Raw genomic sequence first — 19,744 nt, 5'->3', positions numbered from 1 at the left:
TGTAGTTTTTTCCCCACATTTATCCATGATTTCAAATGAAATTCCTTAAAAAAAGAATATTATTTCTCGAGGCGAAAATATGACTTGATCATTTATCATTGATTCGATTGATCAGCAAATTCCTGGGTTGATTTTGTCAAGTTAAGTGACGTTTTTTTTCTTTTTTGATGAGACAGGATATTGCGCGAGCAGCAATTTTATTGAAGAAAAACAAATAGCATGAATCGGCCATACTACCAAATAATACTGGTGGTTGTTGTTATGGTAGCTAAAAAAGGAATGGAGCCATATCGATCCAGAGCAGACATTATTCTTCTCTAATTCATATTGAATGTTGTTGGAACCTCTCTGACGTCGTCGAATATAGTGGGTAAATGCATTCTCTTTTTTACGACACGTAAGCCGATTAGCCATTGGGTAATATAGAATTCATTCATATTTTGTTCTATATAGAGACTAGGCCTACACAATGTGATGTCGTCATTGGTTATTTTGGTTTGAGTTTAGTATATGCAAATATTATAACAAGCAATATTTCACCGTCTGTCTTGTCCTGTATTGGTGATATGACAAATGCCAAATCTTATAAGTTTTTTTTTGTTGAAATGATCATGACCATATGATTGTAAATTTAGTAAATTTCCAACAATTCATCCTAAACAATCGATGTGATCTGTGTTGAAATAATATTTATAATAATCATCAAATATTTTCATTGCCACGTCAACATAATGACTGCTGAACCATTATCGCCGCGCCGTCAACTAATCAAACAAAATTCAGAACATGATCTTTATTCGCAATTTGATCAACTTGCTAATAGCAGACAAGTGAAACATGATGAAAGTAATTCTATACGACGTCGTGAACGTATCAAATCATTTATTGATTTTGACGATGATTCCGAAGATTTTGATGATGATTCACAGCCAGTGGAACAATCTAATCATACCAATGATAGACGACGATCTGTCAAAAGTAGTACATCCGATTATTATAAAAACGACCTCATTACTGTCTTTCACGCCAAACAACAGAATTCAGAATCAGAATGTCAACATGCAAACAGTACAGCCAGCAATGATGATAACAACAACAACAATAATAATAATAATGATGATGATGATGAGGATGATGATGAATGGAATGAATTTCAACGTTCTTTGCCTAATGTCGATAACAATATGGATACACTTGATAAACATTTACAACGACCAACACTGAGCAGCGAACCTGATGATGGTGCCGACGAAATAATAGACGAAGAAGATGATGTTTCCGAAACAGAATCAAACGTGCTATACGGACGACTTAATCAGATGGAACAGGAACAAGAATTGCTGAACAATTCATTGGTTGCTCTTACGTCTCACTTTGCTCAGGTGCAATTTCGATTACGACAAATTGTCGAAGCCAAAGATATTGATGCCCAAAAACGTGAAACATTGTTGGCGGAACTTGAAACATTTGCTAATCGTGGTATACCTGAACTTATGCTTTGCACAAATCCAACCTCAACGATTTGCGGTAGTACCGGTGGTCTTCAACGATCAGTATCGATGGCCACTAGTCTAATGGCTGATGATGTTTTCGATGACGATGACAACGATGGCCATAGCTTTGCTGAAAACGGTAATGAAGGTGAGGATCATGATCGTGATGATGTTGGAGGTCGAGAGCGTACTCGAAACAGCTGGGGCTGTTCGCAAACTGGAGCTGATTATGCTGATTCTATACATAGCGGTATGACCACCACTACTACCACTACTGATCGAACACATAAGCCGCATCATTCGAGTACGATGCTCATTACCGAAGAGAAACTAGAACGACAAAGAAATCGTCAAAAAGAACTAATTGGACAGCTAAAAGAACAGCTAGAAGATTTGGAGCGATATGCTTACGAAACAGGCGAACTTAATTCGCTTCCTAGTTCCATGTTGCTCGAGCGACAAAATGCTATTATCGAACAGCTCAAGTCAAAATTGCCCATTCTTTCTATCGATGAAATCGATCATCTTACGCCAGAAGAATTACGCCGTAAAGTGGATCACGCCGTCAAAGAGGTTTGCTAATGAACAATCATTTTGACATTTGTCCAATGTCTTTGCTTTTCCTTTTTACAGCTAGTTAATCCGGTCATCATGAAAGAACAGCTTGTATCGCAGCTGAAAACCCAAGTGACAGACTTGGAACGTTTTATTCAATTTTTGCAACAAGGTAAAAGCCGGCAATAGATGGCAGTCTTTATTATCAATTTATATTCACAATATTATTCACATTCAGGTGGTGCTAAGAAACACAAACATCTGAGCGCACAATTAGCCGACGGTACTTTACCATCATCATCATCATCTTATTTAATGAAATTGCTGTCCAAAAAACGGTCAAACAATGACACAACAACTTCTGAACCTGTTGACAAACAACGTCAACATAATACCAATCGATCGAGAACAAAAGTCCGAACCAATAAACCTCAAGACAATAATGGTAATACCGAAACAGCTGCCAACATTTTCAAAAGAATTCTTTCGTTATTGCATGTTTTCGCTTGGACACAGCTAGGAGCCTGTACCAATTTCGGTAAGTAACTGTGAAATTCAAGTTCAAATTGGTTACGTTATTCTTTACCATAAAGCTCGTTATCATGATAGCCGCATTCCGTTCGAACAAAACATACTTAAACGAACAACTGCTTCTTGTGCCAGACATTGGGGTGATTTACGTGCACATCTAGAAATGGCCATCACATCTATACTCGATTTTTATCAGGAACAAAATATGAATCGCACAACAATAACGACAGTCAATACAAATGATGATACATCTGAAGAATGTACCGATTTTATTTCATTAGGCAATACTGCACTAGTAATCGACAATTATTTTGCCTACGAACGAGTGACATATATGGTACGGAAAGAATTAGCCATTGCTCTTAGAAATCTCATACATCATGGACTTATTGGTCATTGTAGCTGGCTTGATTCAAATGCCGCAAATTCCAACAATGGGTCTATGTTGTTAAGTAATTCAGCCATGACAGCCGCAAGTGCAACTACCACTGTTGGTCAATTATTTAGTATGGGAATGGGATGTTTTAGTGCTAAAGCAACACCTCTATTAATAAGCAAAACAAGACCCATGCATGTATGGCAACTTATTATCTTTTACTATGAACTCAAGGTTAATCTCATTTACCAGTTTCTATTGTCAATGAATAACTAACATTAAATACTTTCTTTAGAATGGCAGCAAATTCCGATCTACACCTAGTCGTCGATTATCGCAATCATTTGGTCTGCAAGCAGTTGCCGGACATCAAGCTAGTCCCAAACATAGCTTGTTAGCGGCCATTGACGACATCAACGATTCACATACACGCCTAAAACGAAGTCTAGATTCGCATTTCAAAGCGTTTGTTTGTCGTGGACTGAAGTAAGTGCATATCGAATGGTAGTTGTTCTTTTGTTTATTGAAAATTTTTCTTTCTATCCAGTCAACAGATGCTTTCTCAATGGTTGCGACTCATTCTTCGTAATCCTACTATTGTCAACGAATGTTATGAAAAATGGTCATACACAGCATCTACTGGTTTTGAAGATGCACTTCGACAATTAGATCGACTGTCCAATCTTCGATTCTGTTTACCAACCGATCTGGCAGTTCGACAATTGCAAAGCATTCATGATGCATTTTGAATGATTTCACCCAACAACCAATGTACTAACAAAAATCGCCACGACGACACGCATCAGCTGTTTAGATAATGTCATAAATCAACTTGGTCGTGCCGACGAAACGAATATTGATCACGTTCTGATTGGAATTATTAGCTATTTAAGGCTGATTTCTTTCCATTTATCATTCATTCGATCATCACATTATCAGACATTTTTGCCAACATGAATTTCAATCTTTCTCAATTGGTTTTCGTCGTCGTTGTCCTGCTGGTGTTGGACATAGCCATTGCTCAGCCTAATCGTAATCAACTCGAAAACTTTGCAAATTTGGCCGAAAAAATATCGGACAGGCAGCACACCAAGTACTGTGAACGTTTTGGCACTATTCTCAATGAACAAGCTGATATTATTTGGCCTCAGGTGAATAGCCGATGCATTGAACGTATGGTACGTGATGGTACTGAATTACCATCCAATTTCCCAAAAATCGACGCTGAAATGCGCAAAAAGATTGTCATCATATTCGAACAATGTGGACCGATTGTCCGTAATCCTTGTATACCGCAAGAATGGACTTCTATCAAACACTGTATTCGTGACCAGGCATTCAGCAGTAAATTGTTGGAAGAAAATGGTCAGCCACATTTGCCCAAGAATGTACCATCCATTAGTTTGGGTTTGGCAACTGCCGTTCTTGATTGCACTGACAAAGTGGTGAAAGGAATCTGATCTTTATTGAAATCAATCATTGTTTTTTATTACTATTATCATCATCATTATTCAATCCAGCAGTCGATTTATCCATTGGCCTGAATCTGTGCAATCCGTTGTCGAGCTTGTGCATATTCGCTAAAATCTAGATAGCCATCGTGATTACGATCTTCTTGTTCAAGAAGACGATCAATCGCTTCTGTCCAAAACGAAATTGTTAACAAATTAATAAAATCATTGTATAATGTTAAGTGATTAAAGTTGGACTTACTTGCACACAAATTTATCGTTTGTTCGCCATTTTTGCTTGATTCATTGCCTGTATTTCGTTCATGAAGAAACATAGCTAATAGTTCGAGTCCATCGATCCGATCATTGTTGTCATAATCATGAGCTTTAAAATTGAAAAATTCCGGTTTAATTCCAAGCGTACGTGCTAATTGCGATAGATCATCATTATTATCTCCGGCACCGCGTAAATATCCGAAATGATGCTCCAATTCATGGTCATTGTCCGGTTCACCAAACACCCAATCAAATACATTGTCTAGAATGTTCTGTTCATCACTATTGTTGATCATTATGCGATCATTTTCGTGACATCGGACCGAGATTTGTATCAACGCTAACAATAACATCAATCGTAACATGATCAGACCATCAGATGAATAGTGGCCACGCTGTACTGGCAACCAGATTCGAGAATAAACATATCTGTTTGAATGAATGGACTTTGTTCGCCAAAAAGCATGATAAGATACAAGTAAAAGCGATAAGCTCGAAAAACGATCAGGCCATCATCAAACAAATCATTAATCAAATGTTTATTTACTGTAAAATTCATTCATTTTGTTGTGTAAAAATAATATTTTTTATTAAAGAAAAAATCACAATTCATAAATATAATGGTAAAATAGCCATAACATTTAATTTGATAGTGACATAATCAATATATGCATAACAAAATGAGTGGGTGGATGGCACATTTATCACTGATGTTTTCTTCGCTTAGATAGATAAGTTATTTGCCGTTATTCTTATAATTTTTCAAGCTCAAAAATTTGAGGCGTATATTTTTGCAACATATGTTTGATGATGATATTTGTACTTGCATTTGGCTCGCAAGCCATAGGCTCTTCGGTTCTATTGCTGAGCGTAGTAGTTGTAGCTGGAGTTGCCGGTTTGATCACCAGCAATTGATCGGCTTGTTTTCCATGCTTTAGTGTTTCAAGAATCTCCGTACGATCCAGACTAATACGCCTATTCGAGTAAGTTTCGAAAGAACTTTGCGATCGACTCATGCTAGATAACTTGTTGTTGGACATTTTCTCTTCGGATACAAGCTGTTCGGTCATGTTGGGACTATCATAGATTGGAGCTTCGATACGTAACATGTCCATCTTGATTCGATCGTGCATACGCTGTTGACGGCGGCGAACTCGATAGCGATTAATGTAGTGAAGAAAGGTCTTGCCAAACATGATAAATGGATTGATAGCAGCGCTAGCAGTGAACAGGACTAGACTTAAAAATTTGATCGGGTCATACCAGGCTGGCAGTTGCTGTGTTCGAATCGAATGGATATCAGTCATAACCACAAAAATTGTTGAAAGCAGCGTACCGATTTAGGGGGCCTAAAAGCCCGGTAGTAAACAAGCACCTGAAGCGGAAGCCAACAGAACAAAGTGATCAGACAATAAATAAACATGGTTTTGATCAAGGCCATTTTATGTTTGTTTGCCGTCAATTTACGTTCAACATATTGGTGACGACTTTTTTGATTTAAATCCACAACGTTCACTTCAAGCGTCTAGATGCGTGCATTCAAAAGCTGGTCAGATGTTTGAATTGATTTTTTTTCAATATTTAACAATACTTGCCGGATTGGTATTTGTTTCATCTTCGTCGTCGATAAGTGCGGGTTGTTCGTTATCAAATCGATTCAGGCTAGATGCAAATGAACTTGCTTCCAAACTGTTCAAAACGGTTGATTTGTCTGTTTGATGTTGAAGTAATTTGCCAATGAATCGATTGATACGATAGATCATCAGCGAATAGACCACCACCATAATGAAAAGAGGTACATAGATGAGAGGAGTCATGAGGAAAATCCAGTATCTAACCGAATCGTGAAGTGGCTGATCAACGCACCATTTCTAGGTAAAGAAAAAAAACGTTTAGCATTAATTAATAGCTAGAATAATTAGCTTGTATGATAACCAACTTCCAGGTAATCTTTCCATTGGCGTTCATGATAGACACGCATTTGGGCCAGTGGATAGGCTAGCGATATAGACACCATCCAAATTGCCGCAACAAGCATTAACGAACGTTGGCTTGAATGGTCGGTTGGATTTGTAATACAACTGATGTTGATGAAACGTTTAAACGAAATGGCTATTATAGAGAAGTTACTGGCAAGGATGCAAGTCACTGGCAAAACATTAAACATGATGTTGATTAATAGAATGGAATGTGGCCACACTTACCTTTAATTAGAATCTCGAATTTACAAGTGAGAGGTCCAAGTTCATAGTTTTGAAAAATGTTTTCGATCAGTGATACAGCAGGTATGAACAATACGGTTAGAAAATCAGCAATGGCCAAATTCACTATGAATAGATTAAGTGATCTTTGTCGAATCTGTGGCCGTTTCAGTACAAGAATCATGACAGCCACATTGCTGATCAAACCAATTACAGTGATAGCAGACATCAAAGTTGATTTCCAAACAATTTCCGGCCAAGGTCGGTGGCCCCAAATCTGATTGAATTGGCTGAAATTATATTTTGAACAGTTGAAAAAGTCATCGTTGCAATGTGCTACTCTCATCGTGACGTTGTTAGCTGGTCTCAGTTCTGATGCTTAAAGCTTATACCATCACAACACCTTCATCAATAGATTGATTGAGTATGAATCCAACCAACTGGATCGATTTATCGCATCACCAGGTAACATTATCAACACTTGACCGTCACCATCATCACGAACCCAACATTATCTTACTGCCCATATCAGTCTGTTATTCCTCGTCCTTGTATTTGTTTTCATTAGAAAGATAAACATTAACTGTTATTTTAAAAGTATCGATTACAGAGAATGTGATAAGTAGCTAATGATCAGGCCATAATGAGATTAGCATTTTTTGTTGTTCATTTTGGTTGCAATCAAAGCAGCCATATTAAGCAAAGATATTTATGTTCCACTGCTCTCGCACTATGATTAATCTTGGGATGCCATCAAATGTATATCAAATATTTGGTTTAATATCATTTCAACTGAAATCGATTGATTGATAGTATTGGGGATTGTACGCCATGATCCAAAAGCAAATACATTCAGCCATCACATGAATAATAATCAAATTGTGTGATGCTACTGTTTTTTCCAATACTGTTGTGCTCGATGATTAGCTTGAAGCCTATAAAAAGCGATGAAAATTCACTTGACCGGCATTGAACATTATACACACGGTCTATATTTCGTCAATTTCATTTCATTTGCTCATCACTAAATTAGAAACAAATCAGGTATGTCAAACAGTTTTCAATGATCCAAACAACCATGTCATTGTAGATGAAGGGTATCGATTGTATCGGTTGTTTATTTTATATACATTGTATCAGTTGAGAGCAGAACGAGCCACTGAATTGGTTCACTGCTATTCAATTGAAAGCTCAGAGTCCAGCGAACTTTGAACACAACGTGGATGGCTCTCATTTTCTGGACAAGTTTGAGCCCGGCTGTTTGGCGATAAATTTATCGCCCCCAATTTATTTGTCATCCCTATTGTAACTGACCAATGATTCTTATCCATACAGAATGGTTTCACTCGAAGATCTCAGTTCGATCAATAGCGACAATTTTGAAGCCGACGGTCTTACTGCTCATCAATTGTTTGGATCAGGCGATGGACTCACTTACAAGTACGTACTTAGTTATTTATTCATTCATCCATCGATTATCATTCTTAATATTGTTTTGTCTCTTTTTTCTCTTTCAGTGATTTCCTCGTGCTGCCTGGTTACATTGATTTTGCAGCCGATCAGGTACGAATCACTACTCAGTTGACAAAGTCCATTCAACTTAACACACCGCTTGTATCATCGCCGATGGACACTGTGACCGAATCGGATATGGCCATAGCTATGGCTGTAAGTAGAATTGATTGATATGGATAGATGATTATTAAATTCTGATTATTGTTTTGTTCATATAGCTCTGTGGTGGTATCGGTATCATCCACCACAATTGTACAGCAGAATTTCAGGCACAAGAAGTGGTGAAAGTGAAAAAATACAAACATGGTTTTATTCGTGACCCTGTCTGTCTAACGCCAACACACTGTGTGCGCGATGTGCTCAAGGTTAAAAACGAAAAAGGCTTTACCGGAATTCCAATCACAGATACTGGAAAGTTAGGCGGAAAATTGTTGGGCATCGTCACTTCTCGTGATATTGATTTCAAAATGAAGGAAATCATGGACGAACCATTGCAAAGTTTGATGACCGACTTTGCTGATTTGACCACTGCTTACGAAGGCATCTCGCTAGAAGACGCAGTTAAAGTAATGGAAAAAACCAAAAAAGGAAAATTGCCCATCATCGACAAAGAAGGACACCTAACTTCACTCATTTCGCGTACAGATATCAAAAAACAACGTGATTATCCGTTCGCTTCGAAGGATGCCAACGATCAGCTATTGGTTGGCGCCGCTATCGGTACACGTGATAACGACAAAGAACGTTTAGCACGATTAGCTGAGGCTGGTGTTGATTTAGTTGTGCTTGACTCATCTCAGGGAAATTCCATCTATCAGATTAACATGATCCAATTTATCAAAAAGACCTACCCACAAATACAAGTCATCGCCGGTAACGGTAATGTTGAAGTCTTGTTTGTTGGCTTTACATAACTCACCATTAACGTTTGTGTTTTTTAGTGGTTACACAAAAACAGGCACATAATCTGATTAAAGCTGGTGCCGATGCTCTTCGAGTAGGCATGGGTTCTGGTTCGATTTGCATTACACAAGAAGTGATGGCATGTGGTCGTCCACAAGCTACTGCTGTATACAAAGTGTCTAACTATGCTCGCAAATTTGGCGTTCCTATCATTGCAGACGGCGGCATTACTTCGGTTGGTCATATTCTTAAAGCTTTAGCATTAGGAGCTGGTGGTTGTATGATGGGATCAATGTTGGCCGGAACAACCGAAGCTCCCGGTGAATATTACTATTCGAATGGCGTTCGTGTCAAAAAGTATCGAGGAATGGGTTCGATTGATGCTATGGAAAGCAAAGATGGTGAAGGCTCTCGCCAGCGTTATTTCCAAAGTGACAATGAAAATGTTCGAGTTGCTCAAGGTGTATCCGGTGCTATCGTAGACAAAGGCTCTATACATCGTTTTGTTCCCTATCTTGTCAACGGAATACGTTATGGTTGTCAGGATATGGGTGTTCGAAGCCTAGAACAATTACGGTAAGTGATTTGCAACAATGTCAATCTTTCTTTATTATTAACTTAATGATTTATCAATTGAACAGGGAGCAAATGTATTCTGGTGTGCTTAAATTCGAAAAACGTACAGCATCTGCACAGATTGAAGGTGGTGTACATGGATTGTATTCATTCGAAAAGAAATTGTTCTAATCTAATCTAAAATACATCCCCATGGATGTATTTTTTTTAATATACTCATATCTATCGATTGCTTTCATTTCAATCAATAAAATTAATCGATTTATTCGACCAATTTCGATATTTGTTTGTAAATTTATTCATTATTCATAGGCTCACACACACACATACATACACATACACAGGATGTTTGTTTGCCACAATCAATGCTTGGGTGACAGCATCCTGCCCATTTGATTGCTATATGATTATATGTGTTTTTACAATTCGGGGCTCATTATATTCACTATATGGAACAACAACAACGTAAGCAATATCTTTTGGCCGATCTGTTGCGACAGATTTATGTTAATTGGCCCGATGCACGATCAAGATCGTGTTCACTTAATGGGGATCATCAAGAAACAACTTTCAATGAACCAGCATTAAATCGGTTTCAACTTGAGAATAAAAATGCTAAACAATTGAAACAATTTGTTCAACAATTAAAACGGCAATTATTGCGAAAAAATGAACGCCTAATGCGTTTATTACGTGAACGAGATGATCATCAACAACAACAACAATATATGCTTATTTGGTTAGATCATCTAGCAAAATCTCAATGCTTTTCAAGTATAGGTGAGTGAATAGATTCCTATGAGAATACAAGCCCTGGCTGCCAAAGATGTTTGGCAGAAAAAAAATTTGATTATCGGCCACGTCGTCGATTACGGAACCAATCATATGGCAGAATAAGAATGAAATAGAGCAAAAGCATCTGCAATCGGATCTGGGCATCTGCCAGTTGTGTGTGTCATATGGTCTATATTGATATCGATTTCTAGTAGAATTAGTTAGTTTGGCCCATCAAATCCATATCCCATATAATATCATTTTGTTTGTTTTTTTATAATATTTTATTTTTTAAACTAATTCTATTGGTTTACTGTTGATTGCACCACTTGAATATAGGATTGCTTTGATCCATGTTTGGCACTTGTGTGAAACCCTTGTGTATTCTGGTTGTTTGATTATTGTATTTTATTTAATATGAGTTTCTATAGCTAATGTGATTATTAGCCGAAAAAACAGAAAAAAAACGAATAACATCTTCAACAAGACGCATCAATATCTTTTTTATTCTCTAGTCATGCTCAAACTAGGCTAGGTTTAGGATGAAGAATATTGCTGCTATTGGGTAATGATGATGATGATGATGATGAAACGATGTGAGAAACCACCGAACGAATGTCAGACCAGATTTCCACTACTTGTACTCAATGAATATATCGTTGCAACATTGGCCAAAACTATAAAAAATTGCCGACTCGACAAATAATCTATCGCAGCAAATAGTAAATGTCAACAGACAAACACACACCAGCAACAATAGGTCTTTACCAACCAGATAACCTTTAACTTAACTGTTCCAATATCTATTTTCTAATTAACTGTGTTCAATGTGCAGACAATAATAGACTATTGTGATAAATACTGTATGTTTTGATGGTAGGTAGATGTTTTTCTTGCTTGTTATTCAATTGTATTGTATTCTGTATTTAATTTTCATTAACAAAGAAAAAAATAACCATAATTATTATCGGTAATTTGACAATGTACATTTTAATGATTCGCAATTTCTTCTTTGCTTTCACAAAAATTCCATCTGCAGTTGCTAAATAATTTGCATGATGATCATCAAGTTTGATGCAGCGTTTTTTATTATTATTATTTAATAATTTATCAAAGCCTATCAAAACATTATAGAATATTATTAGTCTCTTTGGAATTTTAGCCGTGGTTGTGGTTTATCTTTTTTTTCTTTTTAATTTCACGATCCGATTTAATGTAAGGATTTTTTTTTATTTTATTTCATTTTGTTCATTTTCTTTTCAATCCTTAAGCAGCTTATTATTATTGTTATTATTATTATTATTCTGTATAATCGTCTTATCTTTTTTCTGCATTCGAAAATACGCGGAAATGCAAATTCTATCGGATCAAGGTTGTGATTCAAAACAAAAAACAAAAACGACAAAGAAAGGCCATTTTGTTTGGCTCAGATTATCAGTGTGCATGTTATTTGCCCAAAATGAAAAAAAACCGAACCCAAACTTTTTGTTGTTGTTGTTACATTTGGACAAACATAAATATTGTCCACAAATATGATAGTTGACAAATGTCATGGCCAATTCTTTTCATTGTTTAAACAAAAAGGCGGCTGCTGCCCACTCATTCACACACACAGAATAAAAAGAAAGATTTGCAGCAATTTTTTTAAATAATTCAGTTAACATTCAACTAATTCAATCTATTCAGTTCGAAATCATTATTCACAACAGAATAATAATAATCGAATGAGCTTGATCAACAAAAAACTTAAACAAATTGGCCGACGTTTTTCGGTCAACGGTAAGCAATTTCATTCTTTTAATCTTTGAAAAAAATATCAATCCAGACCTTATTGCCTGTCAGAAATGGAAATCAATCCAGAATCCGGCGGAAATAGTAATCAAAAACATCGGCCTCGTAATTCAACAACAACAGAGCCTGATGATAATTATGAACGATTAGAAGTGAAACGACTTTTACAGATTAATCCGACCGATGAATCTGGATTTGAACAATGGCACAATGCAATGCGAATGGTTGCTCGATTACCTGGCGGTATTCCTATTTCGTTTCGACGTAAAGTAAGTGTTAATGAACTGAATGATGAACAAATCAATTTGTTCCAACTTGATTTTCACTTGACCATAGTTATGGTTAACATTAGCCGATCGTCGACTCAATCAACGTCAAATTGATTGGCATCAAACTTATGATAAATGTTTTAGTGAACATCATAATCCAGAAGATGAAGAATTAGGTATTCAAATTGTGAAAGATTTGCATAGGACAGGATGTTCTCTTTTTGCTAGCGAACGACGAGACAATCAAGCATTGTTGAAACAGGTTTTATTAGCGTATGCACGATTCAATCAAACAGTCGGCTATTGTCAAGGTTTCAATATGTTGGCTGCAATCGTACTCGAAGTAATGGAAGGTAACGTTCATCAAGCACTCAAAGTTATGATATATCTGATCGAACACGTATTACCCGAATCATATTTTACCAACAATTTGAGAGGTCTTTCCGTAGATATGGTAGTGTTTCGTGATTTAATGCATATTAAATTGCCCGAATTGGCTGGTCATCTTGATCGTTTGCAGCAAGATTCCTATGAACCTACGTTAGGTATTTACTATGAACCACCGCTTATCAATGCGTTCACAATGCAATGGTTTTTAACATTGTTTGCTACATGCTTGCCTAAATCCACCGTAATGCGTATTTGGGATCTAATATTGGTCGAAGGTAATGAAATTCTTTTACGTACAGCATTAGTCATTTGGGATTCTCTATCCGAGTAAGTATTCTGTGTGTGCGTGTGTGTGTGTGCGATACATGAGATATATGCGATTCTGTCTTTTCGTTGTCTAGTCGCATTATGGCAGTAACAACTGCCGATGAATTTTATAGCATTATGGATGTACTTACACGTGAATTGATCGAGTTTGGCTTGGCCGATTCTAATCAATTAATCGGAGCAATATGCAACGTAGCACCATTTCCATTTCCTAGATTGGCTGAAATGAGAGATAGCTATTATTACAATATTAGTCCGTTTAATGCATCGATCAATCAGCTGAAAAATGGATTGGTCAACATGTTCAATACGTCTATGCAGATGTTACTCGAAGATGAACCACAATCACGATCATCAACTGATAACGATGAAACTGTCAATTGGATTGATGATCAAATTTTGTTACTTAATTTGTATCTTAATCAAAGTCAGCCAGCTTATAAATGGAAAAATAGTAAGCTAAATAGTGTTTCAAAAATCAAATTGATTTATTGATTGAAATGAAAATCATCAATTTTTATCAGGTCCAAATCGTAGTCCAATTCATTCGATTGCTGATAGCGGTAGTAATCTTATAGATTCAATACGTAAACAAATTCATGGCCAACCAATTAATGTTGGTTCATTAGATGTATCGTTGCTCAAAAAACAATACGTCAAGCTCAAACAACGACAACGACAAGTACAAATTATTCTCAAAGGTAAATTAACTTGATATTAAGGATTTTTGAAAAAAATTCTCATCACAACTTCAATCAACTTTCTGTAGAGGGATTTCAAAACAAACAGCCATATAGTGCTGAAGATAATTCCAATACAAACAAAACAACCTTTTCTATGGCTCGATTGTTGAGCGGCAAAAAACCTTTGCACAATAGTCGGTCGCATCATGGTAGCGAACCGGTAACTGGCAAATCATTTGTAAGCCGTACTCAATTCAATCAATGTGTTTATCCTGGATCAAGTATAGTGTTCAAACGATCAAATACATTTGCTTCGTTACCTGTACATGGTAATCACACACAGCAACAACAGCCAACTATTACTGATCGTAATTATAAGGTGAATGGTAAGCCTACTTGCAATGTTATCGTACAGATACAGCCACCAAGATCACCATCCAATGAAAATCATGGTGATTGTCAAATGGAACGTAAACGATCTATTACACCACGTTTGACCAAACATTCTTCAGGCAGTTCAACATCGACTGAACTTTGTGATGAGATTCTTGGCATAGATCAGGATGATGACGATGTGCTTGATCTGGAATACTATGATTACAGTAAGCAGAATGTTGATCGAATAGGAACCGTTGCGGATGATACTAATCGATTGTCATCAACGAGTCCAAGTTCATCGTCGCTATCGTTGTTGCGGCAACAACATCGCAAGCCTTCTTCGTTAAGCGATATAGAAGAATTCATACGCCATCAAAGCCAACAACAGGAATCAGATGAACATGAACTTTTTACAGTTACATCTAACAATGGGTCGTTTGGATCTGGTACCCATTTTAATGACGATGATTATGATGACGATTATGATGAATGGTCATATGGTCAAGTATTTACTACCGCTAACAATCGTACCGATCGATCAGCTACAGGTGATCATACCAATGATAATAGCGAACTTGACGAAACGATAAGACGATTCCAGGAACAAATTCGCAAAGTAAACATTGAATGACATTTTTATCTTATAAAACAAATATACAATCTATTCAATTGTAAATCCATTTTTTCATCAAATCAAATTGATTAAAAGTTGATTCGTTTTTTTGTTCAAATTGCATTTAATTCATTCATACGATAATTGCGTCATCTGTTGGACACTCGTCAAACTGATGCAGGTTTTTTATTGTTTACATTTGGTTGACGACGCAGAGTGATGCTGGAAATGGTTGTTCGATGCGATCACACATTTGTTTGCGCCATTCATTCCTTAATTGCTGACGTGTGATTAATCGATTATACATGGATTCCAATTATAATCTTCGATCGCCAGGTAAATTTCGATTGTTTGTTTGTTTGTTTACAATGATTTTACTTGATCCTAATCCTAAATATAGCGGTCAAACGAATTCTTCGTGAGGCAAAAGAAATGGAACAGCCTACACATGAATATTATGCACGACCACTTGAGGTATTTATAATATTGAAAAATGGTTAGAATTGTCGCTAACATTGTTGAATTGGATATAAATAGGATAATATATTCGAATGGCATTTCACTGTACGTGGAGCATGTGATTCGGATTTTGCTGACGGTCTTTATCATGGCCGAATCATTCTGCCAAGCGAATATCCAATGAAACCGCCTTCTATTATAATGCTCACACCGAATGGTCGTTTTGAATTGAACAAAAAAATCTGTCTTAGCATTTCGGGCCATCATCCAGAGACGTGGATGCCTAGCTGGTCGATACGTACTGTTTTGTTGGCCATTATTTCATTCATGCCTACACCAGCACAGGGTCATATCGGTGCCCTGGATTACAGTGGCGAAGAACGACGTATTTTAGCTCGTAAATCACGCCATTGGAAATGTGATCTATGTGGAACAATTATTCATCATCTTAAGCCAACCACCGCCAATCATACCATTATGGAGAATAGACCATCAAACGTATCGACAACAAATTCAGGTTCAATTATAGAACCAGTTAACGTTGATGTTCAACACCAAAATTATTCAAATTGGTCATCATGGTCTGCGTTGGTGGTATTATATTATTCTGTAGTGATGCTCATTATTGGCCTATTAATTCGTCGTTTACTATCTCATATTTGATTCCATTTATAACTGTGTTATTTGATTATGATTTTTTGTTTGTTTCAAATCTTATTCGTCTAAAAAAATCATTACTTCAATAAAATTTAAGCTTTGATTAATTAAAAATATGATTACTGCATTATACCTCAGATGGCGATCCTATTTCCATTTGATTAGTTGCTAAAAATAAAAATAAATTCAATTGATTACCGTCAGATGGAACTAGGTGTTTCGTTGAAAAATTATAATCATTCAGACAGTTTCTCATCATCAATGTCCAACAAACCATGCCAGATGACAAATTCTTTCGAAATAAACATTTTTTTTTTTTTGGTTATATTAATGGATGTTATATTAGCAGATGGTTTTCATTCGAGAAGAAAAAATCAGAAAATTCACCATCGTTTCGAATGAAAAGAAATGAAATTTTTTTCGCGGAAAAAAAACATGTCAAAGTTCGTTTGTACACGTACGAACAAACAAAACAAACCAGAAAAAAATTGATGATCAACTTAAACAAACGAAATTTCAAAAAAAAAGAAAAATTTTTAAATTTGAACAAAAAATTGGTTTTGATTTTTTTTTGATTGTTAATGCTGATGGATGAACGAAATAAAATCAAAATGAAAGAAAAATCCAATCATATCATGGAATGGAATTTCTCGCTGATTCTACATAGTGACCAAGTCAATAACAACAAGCAAGAGAGAGTGAGAAACCGAGATAAAATGTCACGTCGGTTATGGTCAGAATTTCTTTTTTGAAAAAATTTTATTTTTTTGTTGTCATTCTTTTTTCTTGCTAAAATTGGAATTTCCGAAAGAAAAAAAAACATAAACATTTATCGAAGAGAGAGATTTTTGTCGAGGTTCGTGACCCATACACGGACACGTACATTTCATTTCGATTGTTCGATTTAAACTTTAAGCGAATTTTTCGTTTAATTTTGATTTCAAAACAAACAAACAAACACATTTGGGTTCAAAAAAAAACATCCAATATTTGATCCAACCATCACATATTAAATATTGACCACAATTTAGCACGTGATGTATAGATTTTATTTATGAACAAAAAATTTCTGAAAAATTGCTGAAATTCAAGTTTTTTGTGATTTTCTTATTTGGATTTATTTATTCACGAACAAACAATTATACCACCAACACACCCACAATTTTAGAAAAATGTGTCAAAATTACAAGTTTTGGTTAGTTATCAAATCAATTTGTTTTTGTTTTTCTAGTTAAATATAGAGTATGAATCCAACAAATGAAAACGTTTGTCGCCTGTTTATTTATAAACAAAGAAAAATGAAACAAACCAATTTTCTGATCAATGGTGTGTGTTTGAGGAATCACGAATTTTCCATTAAAAAATGAAAAAGAACAATTCATTCGATTGATATAATGATGATGATTATTTTCATTTGGAAACCAAAATAGTAATTATGACACTTCTCTCATATTTCAGCTGTTTCTATTTGTGAATCAATTCAATCAGATTGAGTATCAGATTTCAATTATCTTTTTTTTTGTTTCTTCTAATAAATTAATCGTGATTTTCATTTTTTATTTTCTGTCCATTTTTTTCATACCCTCGGTGATAGTGGCAGTGCTGTTTTACCTGGAAAAAAATTTTAACAATGTTTCCAACTTGAAAAAAATTTGTCATTTTTTCATTCATCGTTTTTAAGCCAGCGAAGAAAAAAAATGTTACCTCAAAGATTCATGCAACAAGTTTCGCATTTTTTTCTTCTTCCAACTTACCTCGATCGATTCACAATTCAATCACAAGTCAGTCAATCGATACGCGTTGTTTCTTCCTTCGAAAAAAAGAAAGAAAGATGATCCATACACACACATGTATCAATTTTTTTCCTTTTCTCAGAAAAATGATGATAATAAAAAACATAATCGTATTTCGTGATGGTTTCTTGTTGTTGTTGTTGTGAATAAAACACATATAACAAAACAAAACGAAAAAAAAACAAAGATGCGGCTATACTGGCTATATTGATGTTTATGGTGTTTTTTGTTTTTCTTATAATACTTGGCATCTTTTTTCTTTTTTTTACTTAGCTTTAAGAATAGTTTCCGTTCGATCAATTCATGATGATGATGATCAAATCCATGCTAAGTCCATTGGTCACGATTTTAATTTATCTTTTCTCCTTCCCTCTTTCTCTCTCTCTCCTGTATCCGATATAACACCAAAAATACCAATCAAACAACAACAACAAAAAGAAAGCAAAAATTAACCAACAAAACGTACGATATTGAGATTCAAAGAACAAAAAAAATCTTAAATATGTCTGAACAAATCATCAAAAAATAAAGATGATGCAGCAGCAGAAGAAGAAGAAGAAATTAATGAAAGAAAACAAAAAAAACTGAAAAAGATTCATTTCTTTTCTGAAAAAATAACCTGTCTATTTTCATTTATTACAACACAAGGGTGAACGAATAAGAAGTTTGTTTTTTGTTCGTTAGATAAAATAATGAATAACATCCGGAAACTAAGCACACAAATCTAACCCTATGGATAATTTGTAAAAAGAATGGAAAATAAAAGGAAAAAAATTAAATAAAATTCATTATTACTCATATTTACTAAAATTAGGTAATCTGATATGCACGAGTCATATTTTCTCGAAAAATGAAATTTCTTTTTAAAAAATAATTGTGATGCACGTGTATTCGACGTTTGTTGTAAATAATAATATCAGATTTCCAGTTATTGGCAATAATTTTGACTAAAATTAATGTTAGATGTTTTTTACTATTCCTACAAATCAAATTCATTTTTTGCTTTCAATCATCATCATCATCATCAATTTCATTCATATCAATAACGAAAGAAATATGATTAAAAGTCAAGGTAGTCAAGGTTTTTATTTCCAATCAAAAAAAAAGATGGAAAAAATCATCTTATATCCAATCATATGATAAGTTTTAATCATCATCATCATCGACAGGAAATTTTTGCTTTTTGAAACTGTCAGAATGGAATGAAATTTTTGAAACAAGTGAAATGTATTTGGAGGTATGAATATTTCATTCTCTCTTACATTGCTTATTGATAATTTTTAACCACTCGTTTCTCAAAACAGTTGTCGCCAATAATAATTTTTTTTCGTAAATCAATATTTGATTGATTTGTATTTTGTTCCTATCTCCAATCAGATTTTATTTCATACTAATCCAAATGATGATGACGGTGTCAAATGTCAAAAGGAAAACAGGAAAATGTCATGAAAAAAAAACATTAAACATGATGATTACAATTGAAAAAAAACATTGATATCTTTTTAATTGGCCGATTTCTTATCCATCGTAGGTCGATAATGTAATTCATTCATTGATTGATTTTGGCCAAACATTTATTAATTAAGTTATGAATTTTTTCTTTTTTTTCTGGCAATTTGTTTTGAATAAATTTTCACAATTAAAAACACTTACATTTTTTTCGTTACAAATCGATGATTGATGACAGCCAATTTTTGTTTTTTCGTTGTTATCATTTTCATTACATTTTAATT

At 35.0% G+C, this 19,744-nt stretch overlaps 7 protein-coding genes across 8 annotated transcripts; 5 read left to right on the top strand and 2 right to left on the bottom strand.

The window, feature by feature from the left end:
- The first annotated feature begins 514 nt into the window (after window positions 1-514).
- LOC113797108 (RUN domain-containing protein 1-like) lies at window positions 515-4,006 on the top strand. Its single transcript, XM_075819966.1, has 6 exons — window positions 515-2,066; window positions 2,127-2,220; window positions 2,287-2,586; window positions 2,642-3,189; window positions 3,251-3,441; window positions 3,503-4,006. Exons 1-6 carry the CDS (start codon window positions 732-734, stop codon window positions 3,702-3,704), a joined length of 2,670 nt encoding a protein of 889 aa, XP_075676081.1. The 5' UTR covers window positions 515-731; the 3' UTR covers window positions 3,705-4,006.
- On the top strand, window positions 3,907-4,679 carry LOC142645000 (uncharacterized). Its single transcript, XM_075819969.1, has one exon. It carries the CDS (start codon window positions 3,909-3,911, stop codon window positions 4,413-4,415), a length of 507 nt encoding a protein of 168 aa, XP_075676084.1. The 5' UTR covers window positions 3,907-3,908; the 3' UTR covers window positions 4,416-4,679.
- LOC113797111 (multiple coagulation factor deficiency protein 2 homolog) lies at window positions 4,402-5,116 on the bottom strand. The gene is made up of 2 exons (XM_027347441.2): window positions 4,669-5,116; window positions 4,402-4,596 (listed from the first exon to the last, which is right to left on the bottom strand). The coding sequence occupies exons 1-2, from the start codon at window positions 5,045-5,047 to the stop codon at window positions 4,484-4,486; spliced, it is 492 nt and encodes a 163-aa protein (XP_027203242.2). The 5' UTR covers window positions 5,048-5,116; the 3' UTR covers window positions 4,402-4,483.
- Window positions 5,117-5,206: 90 nt separating this feature from the next.
- Window positions 5,207-7,592, bottom strand: LOC113797110 (5-hydroxytryptamine receptor 1D-like). The gene is made up of 5 exons (XM_027347440.2): window positions 6,887-7,592; window positions 6,622-6,830; window positions 6,278-6,553; window positions 6,019-6,207; window positions 5,207-5,959 (listed from the first exon to the last, which is right to left on the bottom strand). Exons 1-5 carry the CDS (start codon window positions 7,227-7,229, stop codon window positions 5,435-5,437), a joined length of 1,542 nt encoding a protein of 513 aa, XP_027203241.1. The 5' UTR covers window positions 7,230-7,592; the 3' UTR covers window positions 5,207-5,434.
- Window positions 7,593-7,784: 192 nt separating this feature from the next.
- ras (Inosine-5'-monophosphate dehydrogenase ras) lies at window positions 7,785-10,151 on the top strand. The gene is made up of 6 exons (XM_027347438.2): window positions 7,785-7,927; window positions 8,219-8,323; window positions 8,401-8,551; window positions 8,617-9,277; window positions 9,340-9,877; window positions 9,943-10,151. Exons 2-6 carry the CDS (start codon window positions 8,220-8,222, stop codon window positions 10,046-10,048), a joined length of 1,560 nt encoding a protein of 519 aa, XP_027203239.1. The 5' UTR covers window positions 7,785-7,927; window position 8,219; the 3' UTR covers window positions 10,049-10,151.
- Window positions 10,152-10,201: 50 nt separating this feature from the next.
- LOC113797112 (TBC1 domain family member 30-like) lies at window positions 10,202-15,220 on the top strand. 2 transcript variants are annotated; one of them, XM_027347442.2, is made up of 7 exons: window positions 10,202-10,657; window positions 12,338-12,430; window positions 12,494-12,711; window positions 12,779-13,428; window positions 13,503-13,882; window positions 13,953-14,129; window positions 14,198-15,220. In XM_027347442.2, exons 1-7 carry the CDS (start codon window positions 10,327-10,329, stop codon window positions 15,118-15,120), a joined length of 2,772 nt encoding a protein of 923 aa, XP_027203243.2. In that variant the 5' UTR covers window positions 10,202-10,326; the 3' UTR covers window positions 15,121-15,220. The 2 variants fall into 2 exon arrangements, with proteins under 2 accessions (XP_027203243.2, XP_027203244.2); XM_027347443.2 differs by lacking the exon at window positions 10,202-10,657 and adding an exon at window positions 11,084-11,527.
- Window positions 15,221-15,291: 71 nt separating this feature from the next.
- Window positions 15,292-16,334, top strand: LOC113797114 (ubiquitin-conjugating enzyme E2 J1-like). The gene is made up of 3 exons (XM_027347445.2): window positions 15,292-15,438; window positions 15,503-15,576; window positions 15,640-16,334. The coding sequence occupies exons 1-3, from the start codon at window positions 15,408-15,410 to the stop codon at window positions 16,222-16,224; spliced, it is 690 nt and encodes a 229-aa protein (XP_027203246.1). The 5' UTR covers window positions 15,292-15,407; the 3' UTR covers window positions 16,225-16,334.
- Window positions 16,335-19,744: the final 3,410 nt, after the last annotated feature.

Source organism: Dermatophagoides pteronyssinus, unplaced genomic scaffold, assembly GCF_027571235.1.
Source record: "Dermatophagoides pteronyssinus isolate colony J.1.1.1.1 unplaced genomic scaffold, Derpt_VIB-CSIC_2022.12 sq0005, whole genome shotgun sequence".
NCBI lineage: Eukaryota > Metazoa > Arthropoda > Arachnida > Sarcoptiformes > Pyroglyphidae > Dermatophagoides > Dermatophagoides pteronyssinus.
Note: the sequence above shows the minus strand (reverse complement) of the source record. Positions and strands in the feature narration are given on the sequence as shown.